General features: G+C 47.8%; 1 protein-coding gene across 1 annotated transcript in view; it reads left to right on the plus strand.

Annotated features, from left to right (window-relative positions):
- The first annotated feature begins 4,486 nt into the window (after positions 1-4,486).
- Positions 4,487-20,835, plus strand: part of LOC141048837 (spermatogenesis-associated protein 1-like) — a 36,591-nt gene continuing 20,242 nt past the window's right edge. The window contains exons 1-4 of the mRNA XM_073544909.1: positions 4,487-5,082; positions 9,919-10,025; positions 15,281-15,398; positions 19,908-19,961. Coding sequence (XP_073401010.1) covers positions 5,032-5,082; positions 9,919-10,025; positions 15,281-15,398; positions 19,908-19,961 — 330 coding nt within the window. The 5' untranslated portion in view covers positions 4,487-5,031. The remainder of the gene's footprint in view (positions 5,083-9,918; positions 10,026-15,280; positions 15,399-19,907; positions 19,962-20,835) is intronic.

Raw genomic sequence — 20,835 nt, forward strand, 5'->3', positions numbered from 1 at the left:
TGGGGTCTGGTCTGGGGTCTTTGTGTATATTTGGGGTCTGGTCTGGGGTCTTTGTATATATTTGAGGTCTGGTCTGGGGTCTTTGTGTATATTTGGGGTCTGGTCTGGGGTCTTTGTATATATTTGGGGTCTGGTCTGGGGTCTTTGTGTATATTTGGAGTCTGGTCTGGGGTCTTTGTGTATATTTGGGGTCTGGTCTGGGGTCTTTGTGTATATTTGGAGTCTGGTCTGGGGTCTTTGTGTATATTTGAGTCTCTGATCTGGGGTCTTTGTATATATTTGGGGTCTGGTCTGGGGTCTTTGTATATATTTGGGTCTCTGATCTGGGGTCTTTGTGTATATTTGGAGTCTGGTCTGGGGTCTTTGTGTATATTTGGGGTCTGGTCTGGGGTCTTTGTGTATATTTGGGGTCTGGTCTGGGGTCTTTGTGTATATTTGGGGTCTGGTCTGGGGTCTTTGTATATATTTGAGGTCTGGTCTGGGGTCTTTGTATATATTTGGGGTCTGGTCTGGGGTCTTTGTATATATTTGGGGTCTGGTCTGGGGTCTTTGTGTATATTTGGGGTCTGGTCTGGGGTCTTTGTGTATATTTGGGGTCTGGTCTGGGGTCTTTGTATATATTTGGGGTCTGGTCTGGGGTCTTTGTGTATATTTGGGGTCTGGTCTGGGGTCTTTGTATATATTTGAGGTCTGGTCTGGGGTCTTTGTATATATTTGGGGTCTGGTCTGGGGTCTTTGTGTATATTTGGGGTCTGGTCTGGGGTCTTTGTATATATTTGGGGTCTGGTCTGGGGTCTTTGTGTATATTTGGGGTCTGGTCTGGGGTCTTTGTATATATTTGGGGTCTGGTCTGGGGTCTTTGTATATATTTGGGTCTCTGATCTGGGGTCTTTGTGTATATTTGGGGTCTGGTCTGGGGTCTTTGTGTATATTTGGGGTCTGGTCTGGGGTCTTTGTGTATATTTGGAGTCTGGTCTGGGGTCTTTGTGTATATTTGGGGTCTGGTCTGGGGTCTTTGTGTATATTTGGAGTCTGGTCTGGGGTCTTTGTGTATATTTGAGTCTCTGATCTGGGGTCTTTGTATATATTTGGGGTCTGGTCTGGGGTCTTTGTATATATTTGGGTCTCTGATCTGGGGTCTTTGTGTATATTTGGAGTCTGGTCTGGGGTCTTTGTGTATATTTGGGGTCTGGTCTGGGGTCTTTGTGTATATTTGGAGTCTCGGGTCTTTGTATATACAGTGCCTACAAGTAGTATTCAACCCCCTGCAGATTTAGCAGGTTTGATAAGATGTAAATAAATTAGAGCCTTCAAACTCCACACAAGAGCAGGATTTATTAACAGATGCATAAATCTTACAAACCAAAAAGTTATGTTGCTCAGTTAAATTTTAATAAATTTTTAACATACAAGTGTGGGTCAATTATTATTCAACCCCTAGGTTTAATATTTTGTGGAATAACCCTTGTTTGCAATTACAGCTAATAATCGTCTTTTATAAGACCTGATCAGGCCGGCACAGGTCTCTGGAGTTATCTTGGCCCACTCCTCCATGCAGATCTTCTCCAAGTTATGTGGGTTCTTTGGGTGTCTCATGTGGACTTTAATCTTGAGCTCCTTCCACAAGTTTTCAATTGGGTTAAGGTCAGGAGACTGACTAGGCCACTCCAACACCTTGATTTTTTGCCTCTTGAACCAGGCCTTGGTTTTCTTGGCTGTGTGCTTTGGGTCGTTGTCTTGTTGGAAGATGAAATGACGACCCATCTTAAGATCCTTGATGGAGGAGCGGAGGTTCTTGGCCAAAATCTCCAGGTAGGCCGTGCTATCCATCTTCCCATGGATGCGGACCAGACGGCCAGGCCCCTTGGCTGAGAAACAGCCCCACAGCATGATGCTGCCACCACCATGCTTGACTGTAGGGATGGTACTCTTGGGGTCGTATGCAGTGCCATCCAGTCTCCAAACGTCACGTGTGTGGTTGGCACCAAAGATCTCGATCTTGGTCTCATCAGACCAGAGAACCTTGAACCAGTCTGTCTCAGAGTCCTCCAAGTGATCATGAGCAAACTGTAGACGAGCCTTGACATGACGCTTTGAAAGTAAAGGTACCTTACGGGCTCGTCTGGAACGGAGACCATTGCGGTGGAGTACGTTACTTATGGTATTGACTGAAACCAATGTCCCCACTGCCATGAGATCTTCCCGGAGCTCCTTCCTTGTTGTCCTTGAGTTAGCCTTGACTCTCCGGACAAGCCTGGCCTCGGCACGGGAGGAAACTTTCAAAGGCTGTCCAGGCCGTGGAAGGCTAACAGTAGTTCCATAAGCCTTCCACTTCCGGATGATGCTCCCAACAGTGGAGACAGGTAGGCCCAACTCCTTGGAAAGGGTTTTGTACCCCTTGCCAGCCTTGTGACCCTCCACGATCTTGTCTCTGATGGCCTTGGAATGCTCCTTTGTCTTTCCCATGTTGACCATGTATGAGTGCTGTTCACAAGTTTGGGGAAGGTCTTAAATAGTCAGAAAAGGCTGGAAAAAGAGATAATTAATCCAAACATGTGAAGCTCATTGTTCTTTGTGCCTGAAATACTTCTTAATACTTTAGGGGAACCAAACAGAATTCTGGTGGTTTGAGGGGTTGAATAATAAATGACCCTCTGAATAAACTTTTCACAATTTAAAAAAAAATTAAACAAAGAAATAACATTCTTTTTTGCTGCAGTGCATTTCACACTTCCAGGCTGATCTACAGTCCAAATGTCACAATGCCAAGTTAATTCCGAATGTGTAAACCTGCTAAATCTGCAGGGGGTTGAATACTACTTGTAGGCACTGTATTTGAGGTCTGGTCTGGGGTCTTTGTATATATTTGGGGTCTGGTCTGGGGTCTTTGTGTATATTTGGGGTCTGGTCTGGGGTCTTTGTATATATTTGGGGTCTGGTCTGGGGTCTTTGTGTATATTTGGGTCTCTGATCTGGGGGCTTTGTGTGTATTTGGGGTCTGGTCTGAGGTCTGTATTCTTCAGGTCTAGCCTGTGAGGATCTGTATTCCTGGGTCTTTATTTGGGGGTCTTGGATCATTTTTACTTTTGTTCATTCAGTATTGTATATTAGGGGATCTTATATCTTTTCCACCTTGTAGAGCAGCAGCTCATGGGTGGTGGGCCTTGCCTCGCCTCTTCTCGCCTCACCCTTTACCTATCACTGGTTTCCGACCCATCCATGTAATATGAAATTCCCCATTCCTCCCCTGATACATGCATCATCTCCCCATTCCTCATGTTGCATTTCTTTTGTGTTTCTTTTCTCTCTGCCATGTTTGTGTTTTTGGGCATTTAGACCCTGGTGATGGCGCAGAGCGATCTCCCAAGATGACATTACCGTCATATCACCCGTGACATACTGTATGGCTTCATGTAGCATGGAGCATTCAGACTCGGACGGGCGCGCTCTTCCTGCTTGTCCTTTGCTCTTCTCGTAGCGTCTTCATGAATACTTTATATCAGGAATACTATTTCTTCTTATTATTGCACCTGTCACACGAGGATGCACAGATCACGGCAGCCAGAAATCAGCGCCATGGAACGGAGGAAGCGGATGAGCAGAGACACCTGACATAACATAGGGTATCTGTGCTGCCGCTAATCAGGGTAACTGTGCTGCCGCTAATCAGGGTAACTGTGCTGCCGCTAATCAGGAGAAATGAGTCCAATGTATAGAATTCTAAGGACTTATACGCAACATTAGATTATAGGACAGATGCAGAAAGGTATTTAAAGGGGCTGAGAATTGGTGATAAGCGCCCCAACGACCATAAGAGCGGGGATCCACTGTGAATGGCGCGCTGCTCACACTGTTCTCTACGGGGCTGGTGGAGATATTTCTCCACTGATCAGGGACACAGGAGCCGTCCTCATGATCAGCAGGACCCCAGTGAGAGCTGGTGACTCTTCATGGACCAGCGTCTTTGCAGCAATTGTCCGAGTCCAGACATCCCGGTCCGGATCGGCTGCAGCGCTCCTGCCCTGAACCCCGCAGCCTCAGAGACGTGAAGCTGTCGCAGTCATACATCGCTCGCTGTATTGTGATTCCGGCCTTCGGTCTTGAACACACGGAATTTTTTCTCTTGCAGTTGAACACAATAAGTGAAGAAATGCTCTTTCTCTCTCTTTGCAAAGTTTTGGGAAGATTTTTTAAGCATTTTTGGAGACTTCCTTCTCCTGATTGTTCTGTGCCCAGACATGGAGCCGATTCCATCAGGAGATGTCTCCTAGAAGTGACGCGCGCTCTTTTTTTCCACCAGATGTTTTTCAAAACCCCATTAGGAAAAAAAAAGGCACTCAAAAATCTTATACGATTGTGAAAGTGAATTTCCCAGGAAATTTCCTAGGGACAAACATTTTTTTGAAGAGGATTGTGGAGACGATCCGCCGGGAAAAATAATCTATAAAAAGCTTCATGTGCACATAGCCCGAGGACAGTCTGAGAGGAGCTGCTCTGCCGTCTCTCGCAAAATGACGCCCGTCTGCCCGCGCACTCAAGCAGATTTTCATCCAGATTTACGGCCCCCATGGTCGGATTCCCAGCGCGCACTTGTCTGCTCCGTTTTCTGCCCAGACAAGTGCTGCCATTACCCGGCGCGTGTGCAATCTGCCACCACTTCTACCATCTGCAGAATTCTCCTGGCTGCTCAGAAACCTGTGTGTGTGAACGCAGCTTTATACTCTCCGTCTCTGACTTCTGGACTCGCAGCCAATTTACCTGCCAACAGCCAAACCCCTAATTACCCAATTCCAGCCCTGCAGCCGGAGGAGCCGTGTCCTGACGACAGAGGCATTGTGCACACTTGTAGGACACAACAAACACCGCGGCTGGTGATGTAGTATGTGGACATTACCGCCGGGTCCTGTGTGTCCAAGGTGTGGCAGCTACACGCCGGCTCCTGAGGCTGGAAATATGTGGCCCCGGACAGGACAGATCTGACCACTGACTTATTGCCACCATGCAATCGTCCGCTTTTGGTTCTTATTCGCCATGGACCAGATTCACACTCCGATGACTCAGACGAGGCCGTCGACAGCGGGGGTGAGAGCAGAGACTTCTGTGGGATTCCTGTGTATGTCATTTGTCTGGTGGATCCATGTAGGAACGTGCGGTGGAGATGAGAGGAGATGTATGAATGGACCTGGATGTGAGTTTAGATCATTGGGTCTGAAAACCCGGCGACCTGGAAATCAGAGCCTAGAGGCGCATTCACACCAGGCAGACTCGTTGCAGACGTTTCTGTGAGCGTCAGATTCACCTGGATGTAATTTGTAGAAATCCATTTACTTTGGATCCAGATGAACAGTATTTTATCATTTGGGTGATTTTTGTTTTCTTCCTTTTGTGACCTCGAGATTTCAGACTTCTTGTCATGAAGGAAACTTTGTGAATAAGTTGCAGCTTAGATATAATATGAGGAAAATTGTATTGTGTTTTAAGCCTTTCTATTCCCTCAGTACATTATGATGTGAAGCGTCTTACAAAGAAAGGAAACTGTGGCGGGAAAAACATTTTTTGGTGCTTTAAGCAAAGCTGCTGAAATATTCCCCAAATGTGCCCCAAAAGCTGCCCCCAATGTGCCCCAAAAGCTGCCCCAATGTGCCCCAAAAGCTGCCCCCAATGTGCCCCAAAAGCTGCCCCCAATGTGCCCCAAAAGCTGCCCCCAATGTGCCCCAAAAGCTGCCCCCAATGTCCCCCAAAAGCTGCCCCCAATGTGCCCCAAAAGCTGCCCCAATGTGCCCCAAAAGCTGCCCCCAATGTGCCCCAAAAGCTGCCCCCAATGTGCCCCAAAAGCTGCCCCCAATGTGCCCCAAAAGCTGCCCCAATGTGCCCCAAAAGCTGCCCCCAATGTGCCCCAAAAGCTGCCCCCAATGTGCCCCAAAAGCTGCCCCCAATGTGCCCCAAAAGCTGCCCCCAATGTGCCCCAAAAGCTGCCCCAATGTGCCCCAAAAGCTGCCCCCAATGTGCCCCAAAAGCTGCCCCCAATGTGCCCCAAAAGCTGCCCCCAATGTGCCCCAAAAGCTGCCCCCAATGTGCCCCAAAAGCTGCCCCAATGTGCCCCAAAAGCTGCCCCCAATGTGCCCCAAAAGCTGCCCCAATGTGCCCCAAAAGCTGCCCCCAATGTGCCCCAAAAGCTGCCCAAATGTGCCCCTGTCCCCATGAGGAAATCCAGCAGTTAAAAGGCAAAACAGAAGGTAAATGTGACAGCTGCCCCAAAGACACGGTGACTCCAGGCAGAGACGTCGGCACACTGCTACAAAGTGACCGACAAGAGGACCCTACAGGGGAAAGTTACCATCAGGGCTATTTATAAAGTCCCTTTTTCCGTGTTGCTTTTCTTGCCATTGCACCAAGTTTATAAAAGTGATGGACGATGTCCGATGAATCTGACGCATCTTTAGATGTAAGGCCACATTCACACGTTCTGTATTCGATCAGTATTTTACATCAGTATTTGTAGCCAAAATCAGGAGAGGAACAATCAGAGGAAAAGTCTAAGGCCGGGGTCACACTAACCTGCGCAAAATACGGTCAGTATTTTACATGCGTAATACGGATGAATGACCCCTAAACAGTGCTCCGTATGTCATCCGTATGGAGAGATTTTCTCGCAGGCTTGCAAAATGGACATGTAATGGAGCCCTATGACAGGTTTAATAAAGAAACGAAAGAATAGCTATAGACACATAGAATACATATATATATAGATATATGTGTGTGTGTGTATATATATATGTATTCTATGTGTCTATATCTATTCTTTCGTTTCTTTATTAAACCTGTCAGTGTGAGTTTACTGTATCGCGCACTGAATTGCCGGCTTTGCTAAAAGACACCGGGTGCGTATTTCTCGCAGGTCACATGTGTGGTCAGTGTGTAATCCGTATTTTTTGCGCACCCATAGACTTGCATTGGCGTATTACGGCCGTAGTACGCTGACAGTCCCAGCATGCTGCGATTGGCACGGAGCGTAGAATACAGATGAGAAATATACGGCTGGTGCGAGGGACCCCATAGAGAATCATTGGTCCGTGTGTAATGCGTGCTTTTAGCGCCTCACTCTCGGCCGTATTCCTCCAGTGTGACCCCGGCCTAACAGAAACACATCACACATTTATCCCGCTCCTGGTTACAAATACTGAAGTGAAATACTGAACATGTTGTGGCCTAAGGCTTTGTTCACACTGAGTTTTCCAGCAGTTAAAGACAGTTTTCAGGCTGTGATTTTTTGCCACACTGGACACTTCCTAGATGTGCATGGTCAGATGTGCAAACAAAGTTTTCATCAGAACTTCTATAAATTGGGCTTTGTTTAGTTGGTTGCAAAAAATGTCACAACCTCTTTCCTGTAGGGAACGGGGTGGTGTGAAAAATGTAAAAACAATTCTAGATAGAAATGTAATATCGTAAGATCAACGGCCAGAACAATTCCCCTGGTGATGACGTCCCCCCATAATCCTCCAGTACAAGTTCCCTGGTGATGACATCCCCCCATAGTTCTCCTGTATGTGTCCCCTGGTGATGACGTCCCCCTATAGTTCTCCAGTACGAGTCCCCTGGTGATGACGTCCCCCATAGTTTTCCATGATGACTCCCCTGGTAATGACATCCCCCCATAGTTCTCCAGTACAAGTCCCCTGGTATTGACGTCCCCCCATAGTTCTCCAGTATGAGTCCCCTGGTAATGACATCCCCCCATAGTTCTCCAGTATGAGTCCCCTGGTGATGACGTCCCCCCATAGTTCTCCAGTACGAGTCCCCTGGTGATGACGTCCCCCCATAGTTCTCCAGTGCGAGTCCCCTGGTGATGACGTCCCCCCATAGTTCTCCAGTATGAGTCCCCTGGTAATGACATCCCCCCATAGTTCTCCAGTATGAGTCCCCTGGTGATGACGTCCCCCCATAGTTCTCCAGTATGAGTCCCCTGGTAATGACATCCCCCCATAGTTCTCCAGTATGAGTCCCCTGGTGATGACGTCCCCCCATAGTTCTCCAGTATGAGTCCCCTGGTGATGACGTCCCCCCATAGTTCTCCAGTGCGAGTCCCCTGGTGATGACGTCCTACCATAGTTCTCCAGTATGAGTCCCCTGGTGATGACATCCCCCCATAGTTCTCCAGTACAAGCCCCCTGGTGATGACGTCCCCCCATAGTTCTCCAGTATGAGTCCCCTGGTAATGACATCCCCCCATAGTTCTCCAGTATGAGTCCCCTGGTGATGACGTTCCCCCATAGTTCTCCAGTACGAGTCCCCTGGTGATGACGTCCCCCCATAGTTCTCCAGTACGAGCCCCCTGGTGATGACGTCCCCCCATAGTTCTCCTGTATGTGTCCCCTGGTGATGATGTCTCCCCATAGTTGTCCATTATGAGTCCCCTGGTGATGACGTCCCCCATAGTTCTCCAGTACGAGTCCCCTTGTGATGATGTCTCCCCATAGTTGTCCATTATGAGTCCCCTGGTGATGACATCCCCCCATAGTTCTCCAGTACGAGTCCCCTGGTGATGACGTCCCCCCATAGTTCTCCTGTATGTGTCCCCTGGTGATGATGTCTCCCCATAGTTGTCCATTATGAGTCCCCTGGTGATGACATCCACCCATAGTTCTCCAGTACGAGTCCCCTGGTGATGACGTCCCCCCATAGTTCTCCTGTATGTGTCCCCTGGTGATGATGTCTCCCCATAGTTCTCCAGTATGAGTCCCCTGGTGATGACGTCCCCCCATAGTTCTCCAGTATGAGTCCCCTGGTAATGACATCCCCCCATAGTTCTCCAGTATGAGACCCCTGGTGATGACGTCCCCCCATAGTTCTTCTGTATGTGTCCCCTGGTGATGATGTCCCCCCATAGTTCTCCAGTATGAGTCACCTGGTGATGATGTCTCCCCATAGTTCTTCTGTATGTGTCCCCTGGTGATGATGTCTCCCCATAGTTCTCCAGTGCGAGTCCCCTGGTGATGACGTCCCCCCATAGTTCTCCAGTATGAGTCACCTGGTGATGACGTCCCCCCATAGTTCTCCAGTATGAGTCCCCTGGTGATGACGTCCCCCCATAGTTCTCCAGTACGAGTCCCCTGGTGATGACGTCCCCCCATAGTTCTCCAGTATGAGTCACCTGGTGATGACGTCCACCCATAGTTCTCCAGTACGAGTCACCTGGTGATGACGTCCCCCCATAGTTCTCCAGTACGAGTCCCCTGGTGATGACGTCCACCCATAGTTCTCCAGTACGAGTCCCCTGGTGATGACGTCCCCCCATAGTTCTCCAGTATGAGTCACCTGGTGATGACGTCCACCCATAGTTCTCCAGTATGAGTCACCTGGTGATGACGTCCCCCCATAGTTCTCCAGTATGAGTCACCTGGTGATGACGTCCACCCATAGTTCTCCAGTACGAGTCACCTGATGATGACGTCCACACATAGTTCTCCTGTATGTGTCCCCTGGTGATGATGTCTCCCTAGAGTTGTCCATTATGAGTTCCCTGGTGATGTCGTCCCCCCATAGTTCTTCTGTATGAGTCCCCTGGTGATGTCGTCCCCCCATAGTTCTTCTGTATGAGTCCCCTGGTGATAACATTCTGATAACGTGTATTTACTGAATGAGAATCTGGGTGGTCAACAGGCGAGGACCATGGAGATCGGTTGGCGTCTTTCACCATAGTCTGTCCACAGGCCGAGGTCTGATGTAGGAAGATTCCCGATAATTCCTTATAATTCAACGTTTGCTCCTGAACAAGAAAAGCTACAGACTAAGGAAATGTGTCTACGCCTTTCTGACATGGAATTGTAGGTGACATCTGATGATGGGGGTAGTAGTGTGAATGCATTCGATCTATATTTCTAGAGTGTATATAATGTATGGCCGCCTGTATTTCAGCTGATAGAACTGCATGTCTATCTTGTGCCGGAAGATCTGTGGAGCTCCAAACTCAATAAAGCCTCTCTGGATGTGATCGGGAGATTTATTTCACTTGGATTCATCAGGTAAAGAAAATAAAGAGGTCTTTGTATGTGATGAGCATGGCATTATCACTACTGGATTATTTATCATATCTGTAATGGGACAAAAATTATATTTGTCCAAATTGTCCCACATGTTGGTCAGATGTATGGGCCCTCGCAGTTCTAAATCCTATAAGGACAAATAAGTTCCCCCTATTAAATAATGTCCCTTATCCTGGACCCCATCTTGGTATGTTATATGTCCCCATCTTGGTATATGCGTCCTCAATCCTGGTATATATGTCCCCCATCCTGGTATATATGTCCCCCATCCTGGTATATATGTCCCCCATCCTGGTATATATGTCCCCCATCCTGGTATGTATGTCCTCCATCCTGGTATACATGTCCCTCATCCTGGTATATATGTCCCCCATCCTGGTATATATGTCCCCATCTTGGTATATGTGTCCTCCATCCTGGTATATATGTCCCCATCTTGGTATATGTGTCCTCCATCCTGGTATATATGTCCCCCATCCTGGTAAATATATCCCCCATCCTGGTATATATATCCTCCATCCTGGTATATATGTCCCCCATCCTGGTAAATATGTCTCCCATTCTGGTATATATGTCCCCCATCCTGGTATATATGTCCCCCATCTTGGTATATATGTCTCCCATCCTGGTATATATGTCTCCCATCCTGGTATATATGTCTCCCATCCTGGTATATATGTCTCCCATCCTGGTATATATGTCCCCCATCCTGGTATATATGTCCTCCATCCTGGTATATATGTCCCCCATCCTGGTATATATGTCTCCCATCCTGGTATATATGTCCTCCATCCTGGTATATATATCCCCCATCCTGGTATATATGTCTCCCATCCTGGTATATATGTCTCCCATCCTGGTATATATGTCCCCCATCCTGGTATATATATCCCCCATCCTGGTATATATGTCTCCCATCCTGGTATATATGTCTCCCATCCTGGTATATATGTCCTCCATCCTGGTATATATGTCCCCCATCCTGGTATATGTCTCCCATCCTGGTATATATGTCCTCCATCCTGGTATATATATCCCCCATCCTGGTATATATGTCTCCCATCCTGGTATATATGTCTCCCATTCTGGTATATATGTCTCCCATCCTGGTATATATGTCCCCCATCCTGGTATATATGTCTCCCATCCTGGTATATATGTCCTCCATCCTGGTATATATATCCCCCATCCTGGTATATATATCCCCCATCCTGGTATATATGTCCCCCATCCTGGTATATATGTCCCCCATCCTGGTAAATATATCCCCCATCCTGGTATATATATCCTCCATCCTGGTATATATGTCTCCCATCCTGGTGTATATGTCCTCCATCCTAGTATATATGTCTCCCATCCTGGTATATATGTCCTCCATCCTGGTATATATGTCCCCCATCCTGGTATATATATCTCCCATCCTGGTATATATGTCTCCCATTCTGGTATATATGTCCCCCATCCTGGTATATATATCCCCCATCCTGGTATATATGTCTCCCATCCTGGTATATATGTCTCCCATCCTGGTATATATGTCCTCCATCCTGGTATATATGTCCCCCATCCTGGTATATGTCTCCCATCCTGGTATATATGTCCTCCATCCTGGTATATATATCCCCCATCCTGGTATATATGTCTCCCATTCTGGTATGTATGTCCCCCATCCTGGTATATATGTCTCCCATCCTGGTATATATGTCTCCCATTCTGGTATGTATGTCTCCCATCCTGGTATATATGTCTCCCATTCTGGTATGTATGTCTCCCATCCTGGTATATATGTCCTCCATCCTGGTATATATATCCCCCATCCTGGTATATATGTCTCCCATACTGGTATATATGTCTCCCATCCTGGTATATATGTCCTCCATCCTGGTATATATGTCCCCCATCCTGGTATATATGTCTCCCATCCTGGTATATATGTCCTCCATCCTGGTATATATATCCCCCATCCTGGTATATATGTCCCCCATCCTGGTATATATGTCCCCCATCCTGGTAAATATATCCCCCATCCTGGTATATATATCCTCCATCCTGGTATATATGTCTCCCATCCTGGTATATATGTCCTCCATCCTGGTATATATGTCCCCCATCCTGGTATATATGTCCCCCATCCTGGTAAATATATCCCCCATCCTGGTATATATATCCTCCATCCTGGTATATATGTCTCCCATCCTGGTATATATGTCCTCCATCCTGGTATATATGTCTCCCATCCTGGTATATATGTCTCCCATCCTGGTATATATCCTCCATCCTGGTAAATATATCCCCCATCCTGGTATATATATCCTCCATCCTGGTATATATGTCTCCCATCCTGGTATATATGTCCTCCATCCTGGTATATATGTCCCCCATCCTGGTATATATATCCCCCATCCTGGTATATATGTCCCCCATCCTGGTAAATATATCCCCTATCCTGGTATATATATCCTCCATCCTGGTATATATGTCTCCCATCCTGGTATATATGTCTCCCATCCTGGTATATATGTCTCCCATCCTGGTATACATGTCTCCCATCCTGGTATATATGTCCTCCATCCTGGTATGTGTGTCCCCCATCCTGGTATACACGTCTCCCATCCTGGTATATATGTCCCCCATCCTGGTATATATGTCTCCCATCCTGGTATATATGTCCCCCATCCTGGTATATATATCCCCCATCCTGGTATATATGTCCCCCATCCTGGTAAATATATCCCTCATCCTGGTATATATGTCCCCCATCCTGGTAAATATATCCTCCATCCTGGTATATATGTCTCCCATCCTGGTATATATGTCCTCCATCCTGGTATATATGTCCCCCATCCTGGTATATATATCCCCCATCCTGGTATATATATCCTCCATCCTGGTATATATGTCCCCCATCCTGGTAAATATATCCCCCATCCTGGTATATATGTCTCCCCTCCTGGTATATATGTCCTTCATCCTGGTATGTGTGTCCCCCATCCTGGTATACACGTCTCCCATCCTGGTATATATGTCCCCCATCCTGGTATATATGTCTCCCATCCTGGTATATATATCCTCCATCCTGGTATATATGTCCCCCATCCTGGTATATATGTCTCCCATCCTGGTATATATGTCCCCCATCCTGGTATATATGTCCCCCATCCTGGTATATATGTCTCCCATCCTGGTATATATGTCCCCCATCCTGGTATATATGTCCCCCATCCTGGTATATATGTCCCCCATCCTGGTAAATATATCCTCCATCCTGGTATATATGTCTCCCATCCTGGTATATATGTCCCCCATCCTGGTATATATGTCCCCCATCCTGGTATATATGTCCCCCATCCTGGTATATATGTCCCCCATCCTGGTATATATGTCCCCCATCCTGGTAAATATATCCTCCATCCTGGTATATATGTCTCCCATCCTGGTATATATGTCCTCCATCCTGGTATGTGTGTCCCCCATCCTGGTATACACGTCTCCCATCCTGGTATATATGTCCCCCATCCTGGTATATATGTCTCCCATCCTGGTATATATATCCTCCATCCTGGTATATATGTCTCCCATCCTGGTATATATGTCCTCCATTCTGGTATATATGTCCCCCATCCTGGTATGCATGTCCCCCATCCTGGTATATATGTCCCCCATCCTGGTATATATGTCCCCCATCCTGGTATATATGTCTCCCATCCTGGTATATATGTCCTCCATCCTGGTATATATGTCTCCCATCCTGGTATGTATGTCCCCCATCCTGGTATATATGTCCTCCATCCTGGTATATATGTCTCCCATCCTGGTATATATATCCCCCATCCTGGTATATATGTCCTCCATCCTAGTATATATGTCTCCCATCCTGGTATATATATCCCCCATCCTGGTATATATGTCTCCCATCCTGGTATATATATCCCCCATCCTGGTATATATGTCCTCCATCCTGGTATATATGTCCCCCATCCTGGTATATATGTCCCCCATCCTGGTATATATGTCCCCCATCCTGGTATATATGTCCCCCATCCTGGTATATATGTCTCCCATCCTGGTATATATGTCCTCCATCCTGGTATGTGTGTCCCCCATCCTGGTATACACGTCTCCCATCCTGGTATATATGTCCCCCATCCTGGTATACATGTCCTCCATCCTGGTATATATATCCTCCATCCTGGTATATATGTCTCCCATCCTGGTATATATGTCCTCCATCCTGGTATGTGTGTCCCCCATCCTGGTATACACGTCTCCCATCCTGGTATATATGTCCCCCATCCTGGTATATATGTCCCCCATCCTGGTATATATGTCTCCCATCCTGGTATATATGTCCTCCATCCTGGTATATATGTCTCCCATCCTGGTATATATGTCCTCCATCCTGGTATATATGTCTCCCATCCTGGTATATATGTCCCCCATCCTGGTATATATGTCCTCCATCCTGGTATATATGTCTCCCATCCTGGTATATATATCCCCCATCCTGGTATATATGTCCTCCATCCTAGTATATATGTCTCCCATCCTGGTATATATATCCCCCATCCTGGTATATATGTCTCCCATCCTGGTATATATATCCCCCATCCTGGTATATATGTCCTCCATCCTGGTATATATGTCCCCCATCCTGGTATATATGTCCCCCATCCTGGTATATATGTCCCCCATCCTGGTATATATGTCCTCCATCCTGGTATATATGTCCCCCATCCTGGTATATATGTCTCCCATCCTGGTATATATGTCCTCCATCCTGGTATGTGTGTCCCCCATCCTGGTATACACGTCTCCCATCCTGGTATATATGTCCCCCATCCTGGTATACATGTCCTCCATCCTGGTATATATATCCTCCATCCTGGTATATATGTCTCCCATCCTGGTATATATGTCCTCCATCCTGGTATGTGTGTCCCCCATCCTGGTATACACGTCTCCCATCCTGGTATATATATCCTCCATCCTGGTATATATGTCTCCCATCCTGGTATATATGTCCTCCATTCTGGTATATATGTCCCCCATCCTGGTATATATGTCTCCCATCCTGGTATGTATGTCCCTCATCCTGGTGTACATGTCCCCCATACAGGATTCTTCTTATCTTCCCTCTTTGTGTTCTCCTTTGTTGCTGCCTCCACATCAGAATGGCAGGTGATGTCCTTACAGCCGGTGATTGGACTCCTTAGTAATTGCTGGCTCTTTTTTAGGGTGCCCCCTGATATAAAGCTGCGGACGCTGAGGGAGAACCTGGCTGAATTCCTGGGGGACGATATCGTCACAGACAAGTTTGTGTTCCTGAAATGTGTTGGGAGCAGCCTGGCGGTGGTAACTGTCTGAGTTAATGGCGTCCGCAGACCCAGAGTCCGATCTCCTGACTTCTTGATAATCTGATGGCTTTACCGGTTTATTATATGAGCCATCTCATCTTTATATGAATATGTCGCCCATCTGGCTGGGTGATATTCGCTGCTCTGCATCCCGTGTGGTCCGGGCCTCCCATAGCTGCTTACTCGGGGGCGTTACTGTGATTATTCCTCCTTTTGGGTGGGATTTCACCTCATCCTATGAAGTTTACTGCCCAAATGATTTGATGTTCATTGTTGGAGTTAGTGGGCCGTGGTGACAGTTTGTGCCGTCATGTCGGCCCCATCGCTGGTAGGAGCGCAGTCCTCCTCGGCTGCACATTTTCAGTCCCTTTGTGCCGCCCACCAGTCCTGGAATTATGCAGCTCATAAAGGGGCACAACTGATGCAAACAGACCCACATTGAGCATTTCTGGGTATTTGCACGTTTCTGTGCAGTCTTATTGGAAAATTGCATCAAATAAACTTAAAGCGTTGGTCTCCGGAGGATGGCACTCTTTATGTCCGGGGATCAGCTGATTCAGAAGTGGCAGCTCATCGTACACATCTGCAATGATCACTGCAGGAAAAATCTAGTGTTATAGGCCTGTCATTTGTATGCAATGCTGGGTAAACCAAAGCGGCATATGCTCGTCATGCTGGCTGATAAAGGGGGTCTGCAGTGGGGGTCTGTGTCTATCATATCCATATGACATACTAACAGGGCTTATGGAGAGTGCAGCAGTCACTTAGGTCACGATATTACTCCCTTTATGCCCCACCTTCCTCCAGGCTCGTTTTTATGTATGTGGAGGGAATAATGACACCAGAGCACATCTATGAATAATGTGCATGGCGTCCTGTGGGGGGGGGGACATGCCCGGGATACCTGATCACATGTATGAGTATTGTGCATGGCGTTCTGCAGAGGTGGGACATGCCCAGGATACCTGATCACATCTATGAGTAATGTGCATTGCGTATTGCGTGGGTGGGACGTGTCCAGATACCTGATCACATCTATGAGTAATGTGCATGGCGTCCTGCGGTGTTGGGACGTGTCCGGGATACCTGATCACATCTAGGAGTAATGTGCATGGTGTCCTGCGGGGGTGGGACGTGTCCGGGATACCTGATCACATCTATGAGTAATGTGCATGGTGTCCTGCGGTGTTGGGACGTGTCCAGATACCGAATCACATCTATGAGTAATGTGCATGGTGTCCTGCGGTGTTGGGACGTGTCCAGATACCGAATCACATCTATGAGTATTGTGCATGGTGTCCTGTGGGGGTGGGACGTGTCCAGATACCTAATCACATCTATGAGTAATGTGCATGGTGTCCTGCGGGGCTGGGACGAATCCGGGACACCTGATCACATCTTTGAGTAATGCGCATGGTGTCCTGCGGGGCTGGGACGAATCCGGGACACCTGATCACATCTTTGAGTAATGTGCATGGTGTCCTGCGGGGCTGGGACGAATCCGGGACACCTGATCACATCTTTGAGTAATGCGCATGGTGTCCTGCGGGGCTGGGACGTGTCCGGGACACCTGATCACATCTATGAGTAATGTGCATGGTGTCCTGTGGGGGTGGGACGTGTCCAGATACCTAATCACATCTATGAGTAATGTGCATGGTGTCCTGCGGGGCTGGGACGAATCCGGGACACCTGATCACATCTTTGAGTAATGCGCATGGTGTCCTGCGGGGCTGGGACGTGTCCGGGACACCTGATCACATCTATGAGTAATGTGCATGGCGTCCTGCGGGGGTGGGACATGTCCAGATACCTTATCACATCTATGAGTAATGTGCATGGTGTCCTGCGGGGGTGGGACGTGTCCGGGATACCTGATCACATCTATGAGTAATGTGCATGGTGTCCTGCGGTGTTGGGACGTGTCCAGATACCGAATCACATCTATGAGTAATGTGCATGGGGTCCTGCGGAGGTGGGACGTGTCCGGGACACCTGATCACATCTATGAGTAATGTGCATGGTGTCCTGTGGGGGTGGGACGTGTCCAGATACCTAATCACATCTATGAGTAATGTGCATGGTGTCCTGCGGGGCTGGGACGAATCCGGGACACCTGATCACATCTTTGAGTAATGCGCATGGTGTCCTGCGGGGCTGGGACGTGTCCGGGACACCTGATCACATCTATGAGTAATGTTCATGGCGTCCTGCAGGGGTGGGACGTGTCCAGATACCTAATCACATCTATGAGTAATGTGCATGGCGTCCTGCGGGGCTGGGACGTGTCCGGGACACCTGATCACATCTATGAGTAATGTGCATGGTGTCCTGCGGGGGTGGGACGTGTCCAGATACCTAATCACATCTATGAGTAATGTGCATGGTGTCCTGCGGGGCTGGGACGTGTCTGGGACACCTGATCACATCTATGAGTAATATGCATGGTGTCCTGCGGGGCTGGGACGTGTCCGGGACACCTGATCACATCTATGAGTAATGTGCATGGTGTCCTGCGGGGGTGGGACGTGTCCAGATACCTAATCACATCTATGAGTAATGTGCATGGTGTCCTGCGGGGCTGGGACGTGTCTGGGACACCTGATCACATCTATGAGTAATGTGCATGGTGTCCTGCGGGGCTGGGACACCTGATCACATCTGTTATGAATGAGTCACCGGCGGAGGAGAAAACAAAAATACAAGCTAAGTCCAGAAAACCGGAGAGGTTGGTAGCTATCGGATTGCAGACCCCTGATCCTATACACCACAACTAACAGTAGCCGTGGGGGGTTCCTACGGTGCCCTAGACCCCTCGTCACAGCCGGAGAACTACATAAGCCTAAAGAAGGAAAGGGGAAATCTAAACTGCCCCAGAGCAGACCCCAAAGCAATAGACAGCCCCCAACATGTATTGTTGGTGAAAAACAGATGAAAACACAAACACAGACAGAAAGACAGGCTGAGCAAACGATGGGGCCCAACTAACTAGATAGGACAGGACAGAAAAGATGCTGGCTGCAATCCGCAAAAAACCCTACCAAAAATGTCCCAACCGTCTGAAAAAGGGAAAAAGGCCCTGAAGTCGCTAGACTTCAAAATCACTATATCAGCACTCAGGTATATTCTGAAAACAGAGCAAAGAGATCAACTGATCAGAGACAAAAATGGAATTCAGTCCCAACCAGGACTGGCTGAATACAAACACTAAGGAAACCAGACAAAATCTCATGGAATAATAGCAGGGCAAAAACTTAGCTTTTAGTAGACAGGAACTAAACTGGATGCAAGAGCTCAGAGCAGAAAGGATCACCAGCAGCCCTGCAGGGCGTCGGCTGCCTTATATCCACTCAGAAATTCCAGATGTCCAATCACACTCCGCCTGTTCAGATGACAGGTTCTTCCCATCCCAATCAATTTCACTACCTCTCTTCACCAGCAGAGGGAGTTCATCAGACATCAAAGGTGAAGGGGAGAATGAACTCACAACACACATCTATGAGTAATGTGCATGGTGTCCTGCGGGACTGGAACGTGTCCGGGACACCTGATCACATCTATGAGTAATGTGCATGGTGTCCTGCGAGGGTGGGACGTGCCCGGATACCTGATCACATCTATGAGTAATGTGCATGGCGTCCTGCAGGGGTGGGACGTGTCCGGATACCTGATCACATCTATGAGTAATGTGCATGGCGTCCTGCAGGGGTGGGATGTGCACGGGATACCTGATCACATCTATGAGTAATGTGCATGGCGTCCTGCAGGGGTGGGACGTGTCCGGATACCTGATCACATCTATGAGTAATGTGCATGGCGTCCTGCAGGGGTGGGATGTGCACGGGATACCTGATCACATCTATGAGTAATGTGCATGGCGTCCTGCAGGGGTGGGACGTGTCCGGATACCTGATCACATCTATGAGTAATGTGCATGGCGTCCTGCAGGGGTGGGATGTGCACGGGATACCTGATCACATCTATGAGTAATGTGCATGGCGTCCTGTGGGGATGGGACGTGTCCGGATACCTGATCACATCTATGAGTGATGTGCATGGCATCCTGCGGGGGTGGGACGTGTCTGGGATACTTGCACTTCATGGAATCCTGATTCCTTCTGTCGTCCTGAAATCCTTCTTCTTGGCAACGTGACTTCATTGTTTTGTGGCCAAATAGTTGCAGTTTCCCGGAGATGCGATTTCACAATTGTTACGCAGCTCCTCTCCTCAGTGCTCTGCGGACGCTGAGTTCTGCATTAACCTCTATGTGAGGCTGGAGGACAGCGGCGTCTTCTCTACAGATTCATTATTGGACGCTCAGATCCGCGTTTCATAAAGTGAACGAATACAAAGAATCTGACCGAGAGATGTCATCTTACTACATGAGAGCGGAGATGTGATTGGCTGCGTCGAGCGACATGTCCTGATGTCTTTTTTTACTCCTAATCAATAAAGCTGCGATTATTTCAGTCCATCTGTTCTCATATAAATGTATTTTTATGTGCAGGTAAAATTGCGGCAGGAATATGATCTGAAGCTGAAGTCGTTTGCTCCACCGTATGTGAGTAGATCTCGTCTCTCACCAGCAATGTCCTTGGCGGCCGGTATATTTTCATATATAGGGTGCAATTACTAATGCAAAACCTTCAGGGACCTTCATTTTGCTGGGTTCATCGCTCACTTGATAGCGGACATGTGCTATGTACGCGACATAAATGCGACATATAACTTGCATCTTACAGATTAACATGGGAAAATAATGAAAGATTCTGGTGGAATGAACCTTGACATTGTATCACTAGATATTATTGATGTATTGGAGCAGGGTTTATTGCTGTCGCCCCTAATAATTAGAACAGCCGTGGTCCCGGGGTTTGTCAGGCACAGCGCCATCCTCCTCTATAGGCGCGGTCTGGTATTGCAGCCACCACTCACATTGGGCAGCACCGGAGGCAGCTGATGGTTAAGGGCAGCGCTGTGTCAGGTAACAATGTTTACGGCTGCACAAATGCTTTAAATGCGGATTATACTTTCAGACTTCTTCACATTCCATAGATAATGTATGTTACAGAACCCCCCAGCACCCCGAATAGGAGATGCATGTATGATAGGTGCAATGTGAGATGCATACCCCTAATGCAGCAACCAACCGGCTGCGACCCCTGGGCAGAGGTAAACGAGATATCCCACTTCTGACCTCTCCCCACCTTTGTAAATCCCACAGTAAATGATCGGGGGTCGCCGGCCACCTGCAGCTATTGTAATGTACATCTGGCGTCTTAGTTGGAGCCTGTTATCTACTGGCCCGACACATATTGATTGTCCTGTCATCTGTATGTATATATTCTGAGACCGATGAGTAAAATGTTGTCACACTGGAAATACATGGAGTAGCAGTGATCTTTTATATGTTCCCATGTTACAAAGCCTTTTGA

This window comes from Dendrobates tinctorius, unplaced genomic scaffold, assembly GCF_039654945.1.
Source record: "Dendrobates tinctorius isolate UK_male_01 unplaced genomic scaffold, ASM3965494v1 ptg000138l, whole genome shotgun sequence".
Lineage (NCBI taxonomy): Eukaryota > Metazoa > Chordata > Amphibia > Anura > Dendrobatidae > Dendrobates > Dendrobates tinctorius.